Source organism: Malaclemys terrapin, chromosome 3 (assembly GCF_027887155.1).
Source record: "Malaclemys terrapin pileata isolate rMalTer1 chromosome 3, rMalTer1.hap1, whole genome shotgun sequence".
NCBI lineage: Eukaryota > Metazoa > Chordata > Testudines > Emydidae > Malaclemys > Malaclemys terrapin.
This window is the reverse complement of record NC_071507.1, coordinates 190,490,174-190,503,306: the sequence shown is the minus strand read 5'-3', so window position 1 is coordinate 190,503,306 and position 13,133 is coordinate 190,490,174. Positions and strand designations below refer to the sequence as shown.

The 13,133-nt window shown below is 45.3% G+C and overlaps 1 protein-coding gene across 1 annotated transcript in view; it reads right to left on the bottom strand.

The window, feature by feature from the left end:
* The window catches only part of FKBP1B (FKBP prolyl isomerase 1B), a 57,151-nt gene extending 46,288 nt beyond the window's left edge, over positions 1-10,863 (bottom strand). Inside the window, exons 1-2 of the mRNA XM_054022961.1 lie at positions 10,690-10,863; positions 3,391-3,438 (exon numbers count right to left, since the gene is read on the bottom strand). Coding sequence (XP_053878936.1) covers positions 3,391-3,438; positions 10,690-10,726 — 85 coding nt within the window. The 5' untranslated portion in view covers positions 10,727-10,863. The remainder of the gene's footprint in view (positions 1-3,390; positions 3,439-10,689) is intronic.
* Positions 10,864-13,133: the final 2,270 nt, after the last annotated feature.

Genomic DNA, 13,133 nt, shown 5'->3' with positions numbered 1-13,133 from the left:
TCCACTTTTTCTTCTTTGACACACCTTTCCCAACTGGAGGCACCATGCAGAAGTAACAATTGCTGGTATGATCTGTTGGCTCTCTCCAAATCATTGGCACTGCAAAAGGCATAGATTTCCTTTTCCTGTTCAACCACTGGTGAAGAGCTGTTGCATAAGTGTTGCAGCATATGTGTGGGGCCCACCTCTTGTCCTGATCTCCAATTTTGCAGCCAAAATATAGGTGATAGGCTTTCTTAACCATAGTGGTTATACTGCGCTTTTGTGATGCAAAAGTCACTTCACCACAAACATAGCAGAAGTTATCTGCACTGTTCACACAAGTACGAGGCATCTCTGCTCACTTTGGCTAAACAGAAATGTGTCCCTTTGCAAAATCAAACACTGACAAATAAGAGAGCATGACACTGTATGATTTCTAGAGCTGATATAGGGCAATTTGTTCAGCAGAGTGATGTAAGCTTCGTTATGATTGCATCATCCATGACTTCTAGGAATAACATGATGCAATTCATATCATGTATGATGCAATACCAGCTTCAGATTGCATCATTCATTGTTTTGCCTAAAAAGCAAGTACTGTCCAAACCCAGTCATAGATTTATTCATAGATCCAGTCAAAGATGTATTTTAGACATTTCTGGTTTAAATTGAGATCCCTTCCCTTTATAACTCACTTATCCTCCGCCATTCCCAAGTCAAGGGTCGTATATACTGACCCAATAGCATATCTTGAAAACTAGAGCCAATCAACAATCTTAAGCATCATTTTCATTCTCAGTGACCCAGAATTAGTAAAGTTGGACTACATTTATTTCAGAAGCATTTTGGCTGTAGAGCAGTGTAATCTGCACATTATGCAGTAGACTTGTGCAATTTCACAATTGCAACCATGGCCTTCACCCAACATCAGAAACAAAAATTACAAAGCATTTGGTAATGTATACATAAATATAAAATGTTTGGTAACATATGGCAAAAGGAATGACAGCAATGTGCCCCCAGATCACTAGTGCAAGCAATAACAAAAAAGATAAGAGCATCATTTATGAATTCTGATTTAAATACAGGGCCAATTTGGGTAGCTCCATTGAAGTCAATAGTCAATGGAGCTGTACTGATTGACTCCAGCTGAAGATCTATCTCATCTTAAGTGTTTTAAAAAGAAACGGATTGATTTCCTACTGGACATTAATTAGGTCTGTGACCATCAGCAAAATGCTGCTCTGAAAGATGTTTAATTTAATAAATAAATAATAATATAATGTGCACTGCTATCGCATCTTTCAAACAAAAACCTCACAGCACTTCACAAACATTAATGAATTGAGGCTTGTAATATTCCTCCGAAGTGGGTAATTGCAGTATTATTCCAATTTTACAGATGGGTAAACAGAGGTACGGAGGGATTAAAGGCTCAGTTCTATCCTCAGTTACAATGATTGTGAATAAGAGCTGCCCCACTATAATTAAAGGCTGAATTTGGGCCTATGTATTCAAGGGTTGTTTGAAGTCACACAGCAATTCAGCAGCAGTGCCAGGAACAGGATCCAGAATTCCTGACTCCCAATCCTATGCTTTAGCCACTAGACAAAGTATTCAAAGTCATAACACATGTGACAAAAACTAGAACTTATAGAGATTTTATTTAATGGAGAGTCACAACTTCCATACCTCCAGCTAAGGTTGCCAACTTGCCCTGCCCCGCCCCTTCCCCGAGGCTCTGTCCCATCTCTGAGGCCCCACCCCCCGCTCACTCCATTCCCCCCCCTCGCTCGCTTTCCCCCACCCTCACTCACTTTCACCGGGCCGCGGCAGGGGGTTGGGGTGAGGGGAGGGAGGTGCGGGCTCTGAGCTGGAGGGTGGGCCCGAGGGTTTCAGAATGTGGGAGAGGGCTCTGGGTTGAGCCTGGGTCAGGGGGTTGGAATACAGGAGAAGGTGTGGGGTGCAGGAGGGGAGGGAGTTTGGGTGTGGGAGGGGGCCCAGGGCTGGGGCAGGGGGTTGAGGCGTGGGAGAGGGTGAGGGATGCGGGCTCCAGCCAGGCAGTGCTTACTTCAGGCAGCTCCTGGAAGCAACTGGCATGTCTGGCTCCTTGGCTCAGGGGCGGCCAGGCGGCTCTGTGCGCTTTCTCTGCCTGCAGGCACCGTCTCCGCAGCTCCCATTGGCCGTGGTTCCCAGCCAATGGGTGCTGCGGAGTCAGCACACAGGGCAGAGGAAGCACAGAGAGACCCCCCTGGTCATCCCTGTGCCTAGGAGCCAGAGGGACTTGCCAGTCACTTCCGGGAGCCACGTGGAGCCAGGGAAGGTAGGGAGCCTGCCTTTGCCCCGTTGTGCTGCCAACCGGACTTTTAGCAGCCTATTAAAATCTCCTGGATCGGTTTCAGTAGTCACCGTGAGATCGATTCTGATTCCGGGAGACTCCCGGCCAATCCGGGAGCGTTGGCAACCCTACCTCCAGCCAGGCTGCTTTGAAGAGTTGACACTACAGATTCCCCACACCAAGAACTCACTGAATTTAATCTTAAGAAACTATACTGAACTGTAGAAAAATACCTTCCTAATGTTGAGATACACCAGTACTAAGGCCACTGTTATTCCCTTATTGTTATTATTATCAATATTACAGTATGACCTAGCAAACTCAACTGAGACCAGGGCAATGTGCTAGGTGCTTACATACACGTAGTAAGAGACCGTCCCTGGCCCAAATTGCATATAATCTAAATACACAAGACACAACAGTCATTGGAGTAGGGGACTAAACACCAGGTTTCCCATCTCACAGGTGGGTGCTCTACCCACTAGGCTACAAAGTCATACTCACTCTCTTTAGCCCAATGACTCTTTAAGTATTTATACACAATAGAAGAGCATCAACAGGCAACATTAAAACCCATTTAAGTCCTCAAAGTAGGACTTTGTACTGTCCCCCCCGCCTCCTTGCACAGGGGTGAATTTACCCCTAATCTCTGGGATACATGCTTTTATCTTATACACAGCCAAAAGAAAGAAGGAATATCATTGCATCTCAATTAATGACCTCAGGGTCCGAGATGATGAAGATAGAGGGCCTGATCCTCCACTGTGTAACATGTGTTTTCCACTTGCCTTCAATGGCTAGTGTAATGGAGCGGAGAATCAGGCCCACAGTGTCATTTATTAACCATACGCTATTAAACATTCCACTTAGCAAAGAATAGCATGCACACATATATATTGTAGTTGGAGCTACCCAGTCAAGAGTGATGCCTTCAGGAAACTACACAGAAAAATATTAAAAGGCCAAGAAGGGGCAAAGGAAGGGGAAAAAATATGATCATGAAATCTGAAATGACAAACGGCTCCCGAAGTGCAAAGCCGTCCGGACAGAACATTCAGAACACGCCTCACCTGTGTAGTGTACCACGCACGTCTGACCCTTCTTTGGAAATGTCCTTCCTGTTAAAAATAGAAAAATATATTTTTAATAAGTCTCTGATTAACCATCCTGTGTGGGAAAGTTTTGCTTTTAGGAGAAGTTGGCTCAGGAGGTTAGACTGGGGTTTGACTCTAGGGCTGCTTTGAGTCTGGGTGTCATTTTATCTTAGTCACCAATATTCAGGATGAGAGTGAAATGGTTTAGGATAAAAGGTCCCCTATTTAGTTTAGGAAGACGTGTTTTCTTATATTAATGTGGTTTCTCCTTTCTGTCAAGTCTAATATCTTTTCTTACTAGCTTTAACATCTGATTTGTCCTCTGACAGCAGACTACATCCTACAAATGCAAGGGATGGCCTTTGGAAAGACATAATGAATTATAATTAAGGCTGCAATTCTTTCACGGAGGTTGGGGAAGTCACGGATTCCATGACTTTCCACGACCTCCGTGACTTTCGCAGTGGCTAGTGCAGCTGACTTCAGGGCTGCCCGAGCAGCTGGCTCCTGGGACAGCTTCTCAGGTGCCCCACAGCCAGCCACACCGGCTGCTGCTGGAGCGACCCGGGACCAGCTGCTCTGGTGGTCCCTGGGGCCAGCCACACCGGCCACTGCTCAGGAAACCCTGGGCATCTGGCTCTGGGGACCGCCCAAGCAGCGGCCGTTGCGGCTGGTCCCACAGACCGCCCGAGGAGCAGTCAACGCCCAGCACTGGTGTAGGGCCCTTCTCCAGCAGGGCCCCCCCAGAGCAGCGGAGCCCCAGAAGTAGAGATTTAGTTTGGGGTATTTTTGGTAAAAGTCATGGACAGGCCAGCCTGTGAATTTTTATTTATTGCCCGTGACCTGTCCATGACTTTTACCAAAAATACCCGTGAATAAATCTTAGCCTTAATTATAATAATCTTTAACTTCACTGAACCTATATTTTGCTATTGTTCACAAATGAATAAGATTACATTATGAAGATGTGGTAAAGTAATGTGTTCATATTCATAATTCCAATACCTTTTACTTAAGTCTACTTTAATAAGAACACATATAATTAGCAAGCGGCGATGGTTTTTAAAAAAAATCCTATCTCATACACTGCAAATGCATTTTCAGATCTGCAGTCACATGAGATAGTAAAGCAGTGATGGGTGAAGAGCGATCTTGTTAGCCCCTTGTTAATATTTTGACACCAAGGGCAAGAGGTCTGAATGATTTTCCTGCCACTGATAAGAGTTACCGCCTCCATCCTCCCACTCTCTATATTGCTAAAATACAGCAACAAGGCAATTTTTCAGGATGCACCAAAAATACTCCTAATAATGGCACCATTGATTTGTGTATCTGAACTGGCAGACAAAGGCCCCAGATTCAACAGAACTTTGATCCATAATCCATCAGAAGGCCCCACCACTACAGAACAGCAAGGTCAGGAAACCATAAATTGGGGATTCAGGTAGGACCATGAGCTGATCCTGCCTGCCTTCTGTTGCCTCTTCTCACTGAATGTAGTGTGCTAATGTGTTGTGCATTATACAGGCTATGAGCTGAGATACCCAATAATGCATAACAAGGTAGTGAGCCAAAGCCAAACACCGTGAACAGCAAATGGCAGGAGGACAAAGCCTATGATAGGCAAAGCATTGAGACAGGTAGGTTCACCAGAGAATCACAATACAAAATGGTAGTGGTGGTGCTCGTTACAACCTATTGTCTGGCCTATTTAGATTGGAAGATTACTCCTGGGGGAATCCTGCACCAAAAAAATTAAAAATTCTATACCAAAAAATATAAAAATTATGTGCACAATATTTTAAAATTCTGCAAAATTCTGAATATTTTATTGTCAAAATAACACAGTATAATCACACCATTTGCAATTATTTGGATAATTTCTTTCAAAATACCTGTCAGCAAGCATGTCTGTAACAATACAGACAACAAAAAAGATTCAGGAATGTTTTTTTGACAAATAGATTCCTTACTGGGCATATTAGCACATCTATACGGCTCCACAGCGAGCGAGAAGGGCAGAGTCTCACATGCACACCCAGCCTTCTCTCCTGATCCAGGTGTGGGGCAAGCAGACTCAGCCCGGCAGGATCCAAGTGTGGAGGGGCTTACTGTGGGGGCGATCCAGGTGTGGGGTGAAAGGGTCCTGCGCGGGGCAATCTGGGTGCTGATAGCTGCAAAGTTTTCCCATAGCAGGAACTCCAGATAGGTAGTCACATTTTGAGGAAGGATGTATTTTCCAGGGTCAGCTCCGTAGCTGACCAGCCACTCCCCTCATAGATGTGCTGTTCAGTCACCATAAGTTTGCATATTTCAGCAGCATACATGCTGAGGACAGAATTGCAACAAGGCAGCAGACACTTGCATTTCAGTCCCAGGAACAAGAACATTGGCTGAAGGAGGATGTCAGAGCACAGCAGAAAAACCTGTTTGAGTGGCTGCTTTCGCTAATGGCCACAAGATTGCAGGCTCCTGCTGTGCCCACTCCATGGCGTGAGCCCAGTCTACAGTACCAGGAGCTGCATACCAGGAGCACTTTGGACAATTCCATGGTTGGGTGGTGTTGGTTTATGACTGTTGTTTTGGTATGCAGGCCTGCCTGGCAATGCTCTAATATTGTTATTTTTATAATACAAATATAGGCTTGTATTTTATTAGGAAAGTTTATTGCGCTCACAACATCACATCTTATAATGTGTATTTTGAATAATAAAGATAAATACAGGGTAAGGCAAAAGTTGCATACAAACAATTTCTCCGTACAGCAATCAATAGTAAATGCACTGCTCCCCCACACGCATTACATTAACAGTCATGTCGTCCGAAATAAAAATTCATGACAATCAATACCTCCCCCATTCACTGTGTATAGTGACCGTGCACCCTTTCATTGAATGGTGGGATAGTGCCTCATTTACTGTAAACATTGCTGTACAAAAACATTCATAAATGTACTATTCTCCCTCTTCCATTGGTCCATCCAAGTCCATAATGTGGGATCACAGAGCACCCCTGATTTCCGTTGTCTGTTCCAGCTGTGAGATCAGTGCACTTTCTGGTTGAGTGTACTGGTTCAGCAGTCCATTACCGTCATAGGTCCATTCAGGGGCAAATGGCTCCCCTTTGACCTCACAAAGACTGTGAAGAGCCCAGCAAGGCACAATAAATCAGACATCACTGATGACACTGGAATCCAAATGGGTCTGTAGACCATGCCAGCAGGATTCCAAGCTGCCAAACGCACATTCAACCACCATTCTACACCTTCGGAGAGTGTAATTAAACTTTCTTTTGCCAGGCCCTCTGAAATCAGTATATGGTTTCATAGGGCAGGGCAAAAAGGAGGTATGCGGGGTTTCCCCAGAATAGCAGTGGGGGACAGTAACTCCATTTATGACAATGCCATTTGGTGGGAATAGTGTCCCAGTCTGTCCATGAAGGTAGACTATCAACCAGTGGAAAACCCTTCACATCAAGTGGGAAGCTCGCTGCACTAACGCCAGCATCCTCACTGTAGCCAATGTCACCAGCATTGAAGGAATGATCCTTATGCACCAACTCCGCTGGGTTGGACATTGTGTGTGGATGTCAGATTCTCGCCTGCCAAAACAAGCCTTCTACTCTCAGCTGACCTACAGTCAGAGATCATTACAAAGACATATTAAAACTGTATCTCAAGAAAACTGATGTGGACATCACAAGCTGGGAGGAGCAAACCACCAACCAACCCCAATGGTGCTACATCAGGCAGTGGCCCACTTCGAGAAGAAGCGCCTTGCCCTTAAAGCTGAAAAGAGGGAGAAAAGGAAAGAAAAAGAAAGAACTTTTTCCCAGCAGGCAGTGGCCCGACAGGAAATGTCTGCACCTACTGTGGGTGGATCTGTCGTTCCAGGATCGGACTCCAGAGTCATCTCAAGACCCACATGTACATCCGTGGTAGCAATCCTTGAATCAAGGGATCGCCACCACAGCTGCTGCCGATTGTTTATGCCCATCACCTTTGGGTAAATCACAGGCCTGACTGCCTCAAAAACTTCTGCCTCCACTTTACCCAGAGTTGACTTTCCAACACCAAACGGTTCGCAACAGACCTGTAGCAGTCTGGGGTAGCCAGCTTCCAGATAGCTATAACAACCTGCTTCAGGTCCAATATGGCCACCCTCATGAGTATGTTGAGATGCTGGAGGGTCAGGGCAAGCTGCTCACAAAGCACCAGAAATGTAGCTTTCTTCATGGAAAAGTTCTGGACCCACTGCTGATCATCCCAGGTCTGCATGACGATGTGATCCTACCAATCTGTGCTTGTGGCCCTGCTCCATAAGCACTGGTCTACATAGAGGGCATTAGCAGCTATACCAAAAGTCATGAGAAGCATCAGCCAGTTCGAGTTTTCCATGTCTGTATCCTCCTCCTCCATCATTAGCTCTGGCAGATGCCTTCAGTGGTTCAGAAAACGCCACCAAAATGTCCACCAGCATCTCATGAAACCTCTGCCCATTTCCTGAAACAGGAGCAAAAGCCCAAGCAAGAAAAGTTCTTCAAATGATGACTCCATGTTTCTGAGTGCTGGGAGCGTGCAGCCCAAAAGGACAGCTCAGCAGAATGTGTTGGTGGGCTGCAACAACTTCCTGTGATGTGCAGGGTGAACAGTGAAGTTTTCCCACGCTGCACCACAAAGGGCTAGAGAGTGTGCTAGATAGTCTGGGATGTGATTGGTTGGACTCGGGGATATAGGTAATCTGGGATATGATTGGAGCCCTGGTGTGGGGCCCAAGATCAAAAATTCTTAACCTAAAGTCGCCAATGAGTGTGGATGCTCAAACCCTGAGCTTTTAAAGCCAGGGTCCGTGAATTCGAGTCCCACTAACCCTTGACTTACATTGCAGTGTAAATGTACTCTACCTGTCTGTACAAAGCCTAGCACAATGGGACCCCGATCGCAGTAGGCACTACTGTAATATCACAACTAATAACACCGCCAGGTACGATGCACCATTCAATGTGGAAGTAGATCAGAAAGGGTGTGATACAAGTGTTCAGTGGCCCATATTCCACCCTGGCATAACTTGGTGTAATGATGCATCTCCATTGGTACAGTATCTTATACCAAGGCTGAATTAGGCTCAAAGATGTTAAGACCATCAATGAGTCACTACAGCAAATTGACTTCTGAGTGGATCTGAAGGCAATAGTGCTTACTGGTTTTGGTTTTAATGACACTGTTTAAATCAACTGGATTGGATCAAGATTTGCAACCAGAAGAAATCACATTTATAACTTTATTTTGAAGAGCATCTTTCATACAAACCATATCCCAATACACTCTAGAGATGAATAATAAAATGACAAGGCTAAATTCTGCCCTTACTTACATTTACAATAGAATAACAGTACGTACATCAATGGAGTTACTCTGAATTTACAGCACTGTAAATTGGAGCAGAATCTGGCCCACAGAGGTAAACAATAGTAGATGGAGAAAACAGTTAAAAGGCATAGGCAAGGGAGGAAATGATGTTGGGCCAACAGAGTTAAGCCGAGGATGAATTTGGCCTACAGATACGTATGGCTCTATATTAGTAATGACCAGAGATTCCAAAAATCCGTTTGCCATGGAAAAATGAGAAATTTGCATTTTTCCAGAGAATCTTTGGTTTTTACATTTTGTGAAAAGATAGAAACGTATAGTAGAACCCTGATTATCCGATCTAATTGAGACTGGGGTCAGATCAGATAATCAGGAGAATGGGCACGGCTCTGGCTCTCTGCCCTGGGTGGCAGGGCTCTGTCTGACAGCTTAAAAACTGTAAATATATTTATAAAACATTGTGTTCAACTGATACCTATATATATTGTAGCTAGGGAAACTAAAGTTCAGCATTTCATTTTAATCATGGAAAAACATGGATTTTTATGTTTTTATTAGAGAATTTTGGAGTTATTATCACAGAAAAATAGGGTTCCTGCTAATGACATTTGTCTTCAAGAGTTATGGGATAATGTTCTAACACCAGATTGGAGCAGCCACTCTGAAAAAATGATCCCACAAAAACCAAAGATTAATACACTCTTTAATCTGGAGCCATTATAAAGTGTTATAGATGCAATAATAGTATTTTAAAAGGGGAGAAAACAGCTAGTCCGGTCAAAATGCTGGTGCCATCTGAAGTGATTCTGACATAAATGGCCTATGGTTCATGAAAAGGTTTGGAAATAAATTTGGGAAGCTTTGTTACTGTGCACGTTAAGTGCCAACTTTCACCACAGCCACACACACTAATCAGCAATCATATATTATGTTGATTTCCATCCTCTACAGAAATTAATTGTCTTGCTGCTGCTACCCCAATAATGCCTGGTCCAGAGTGCGATTTGGAAGTGAACCTGCTTTCGCTGCTGACTGCTAAGGCTCACATTTTAAAGTGGGTGTGCACTGGACTATAATTTGCTCTCGTTACTAAATTACTTCACTGCACTTGGATTTATGCAGCTGTCAGCAAATGCCATTTAAATATCCCAAACCATTCACTGCCTCTGCCGTTGCCACCAAAGGAGCAGCAGACACTGCAGCCTTCTCATCCCAGAGAATCTAGTCGGCTTTCCTTCTGTTCCTCTGATCCCAGAGACCTTCCCCCCAAACATCTGATCCCAGAACCCTCAGGCTTTTACCCTCCCTGATACTAGGGATGTCACCCACACCCCTTTCTACCCTGCAGTCTTTTATTTCTTCTTCAGATGTTGGACATCCCTAGGTTCCCCTTCATCTGGTCTCATATCATCTTTTGATGCCAGAGCCCTGAGGCTGCAGTGATTCCAGATAACCCTTCCTAATTCTGGAGACCCTAGGCTCACTGTCTTCTCTAACACTAGATCCCGCTCCTAATCCCAGAGACTCCTGAGCTTCCTCTGATTCTATATCCCCACCCTCAATGCAAGGCACCCTTGTACTTCTGCCCCCTCTGACCACATATCCATCCTGCCTCTTATCCACCTCCCACCCCCACTCCTGAAGCCAGAGACCCCTGGACTCCTTCCTCTTCTGATGCCAGAGTATCCCGGCAAGGAGCTCCCTCTGATCTCAGATTTCTCTCACTCTCTTGATGCAAGAGACCCCTGGGCTCCCTCTTCCTCCGAGCCGAGATTCCCACTCCCCCTCCAGAAACCCTTCCTCTGCACTGTCCCTTGATCCCGGATCGCGCCCCCAGGCTCCCTCTCTTGTGATCACAGTCACCACAGTACCACCTAAAAGCAAATCAGGAGAGAGACAGACCCTACCGTCTCCAGGGGAGATTGTCTCAATTTCCACTCCCATTATTGCACTGCTGGTCTGCGGCAACACAGAGCAATTCTTGCTGCTGCCTGGGTCTCCCTCTGCGTTCAGCTGGGCACTATCCTGCCTTCCCCACGCCACGGCTCAGCTGGACCCGCTGCTGAATGCATTCTCCTTCCCAGCTGACTGACAAGGAGCATCACAGCTGCCCATCACACGCTTCCAGCCAATGCAAAAGCTGGGATGGGTGGGGGCTGCCTACTCTGTCACCCAATCCCCCTTCCCAGCTGCACAGGAAAGGCAGGTCCCTCAGAGGGGCTGGGAGATGGGAGTGGGGGCAGGCCTCCCGGGCTGTAGTTGGCTGGGATTTGCTGCTGCATGAAGCATTTAAGGACTTAACACTTTAATACTATTCCTTTCCAGCAAGTACTCGCTCCTTCCTCACACAACATATACTCCTTAAATAGCCCTGCAGAAGATGCCCCCCCCCCCCCTGTGCTGGGGAATAAGCTAGTGCTGTCTGCCTAGAAGAATGTGCTGCCTCTGCCAAATGCATCCTTCAAGGCAGATGTAGTCAGTTCAGTAGTCCCCAATCCGGTGGTACATGGCCCCAGTACACGTTCTGGTGTCTGGTGCACTAGGCTCCCATTCTCTTCCTAATGATGAGCTTCTGTGGTGTGTCATAGTGTGTTACCAATGCCCACTGCTTCTAATTCACTTCTATGCCCTCTAACCGGCAGTGAAGCTTGCTTGTGGAATGTGCAAGCTGTTCCCAGTGGCTTTTGGAGCAGTCCAAGTTTCATTGCTGGTTACATCATAAGGAATCAAATCAGGAGGGAATAGTCACCAGGGATGAAAATGCCAAACTTGCAGATGTGGAGGGGGGTGAAGGGGGGGTGGGGCAGGGGAGGGGAGGGCAGGGCATGGAATCTTTACTGCACCAAGGATAGATTGAAATGACAGTGATGTTTACCACTCATGCTCCAGTCTGGCATGATGTACGTGTGTGCATGTTTCCTTGTCTGTGGGGTGGGAGGGTGGGGGGCTGAAATATGCACTAAAATATATTTCAAATATTTTTTTAAAAACCTGTATTTACTGGTTAATTGTTCCCATAATGTTGGATTAAACGTTGTAAAAAGAGATACACATATTTCAGATACCTGTGTCTGAAAAACTGTTTCCCCCACAAGAATCTATACATGAATCTCACCATTCCCATCAGCTCTTAGGGAATAATAATTTGCTGACAATTCTCTTTCTTTGGTTCTGGAAAATGGTCTGATCATTTTTGTTTTTTAACTGGAAGAATTATCTGCATCCAGCCTGTACTGGTCTGACATTTTACACCTGTATTTGCACTTTTCTCTTAATCACTATATTTTTATGTAACTTAAAAACAGTCCCCTGAGTGACTCTGTGAGTCATAGGGCTGTAGTTATTATTTCCGTAGGGATTCTGATATTTCTTATAAGTATTAGTGTCATGGACTCTACTGCACCTGCCTTAGAACTTGCCATAATGTCAGTGGCAGCTGCTCAGGGGAATCAGCTCCCATTTGAATCCGACAGCCCCTAAGATGGATCTGCATGTGGGGGCATCTCCTTCTCCAAGTGGCTCTTGCTTCAAAAGACAGCTACTCACATGAGAGAGGAAGAGGGCACTCTGTCACTCACATCACCTCTGGAACTGGCTCCCACTGCCTAACCTGACTGGGCGTTGCATTAAAATACAGAGTACACCCTGAAAATGTCTCAGCTACTACAAAACACAGTGGCCCATTTGCTTAGCAGTGCAGATTGACAAGAACACATCATTTGGACTCTGTCCTTTGCACCGGGTCCTTATCTAGTAAGGTGCTCATGTGGTCTCCATCACAATAATATCTGGATGTCATTGAATAAAGAGTCCAGTTCATAGTCTTTGTCCTGATATTCAAAGCCTTTCATGGGACTGGGGTTGGTTACCTGAGAGATACACAGCCAGGACCTCCAGCAACAACTACTGGAGCCATGAAATTGTGGCCCAATATGTGAAAGCTCATGAGTAAAAGAGACAGAACTTTCACAAGTGCTGGACCTAGATTCTGGAACTTACTTCGATGAGAGAGAAACATGACTAACCACTTTCAGAACTAAATAAACAACTCATTTCTCCTATTTAGCATTAACACAGTAATTTCTTAACTCATATACACACGCTCACATAGCCAAAACATGTTAATCATAGTCCTTTTCCTACAAGCTGGGCAGTGAAAAAGGAGTGGAGGTGGACGAATGACCTTAGAGTTAAGGCACTGGAACTCAGGAGATCTGGATTCATACCCTAATTCTGACACAGATTCCTTTATGACCTGGGGCAAGTCACTTAATCTCTCTGTGCGGAGATAATAATTCTGCCTTGTCTAGTTAGTAAAGAATTTTGGGGCAGGAACTGTCTTTTATATAGC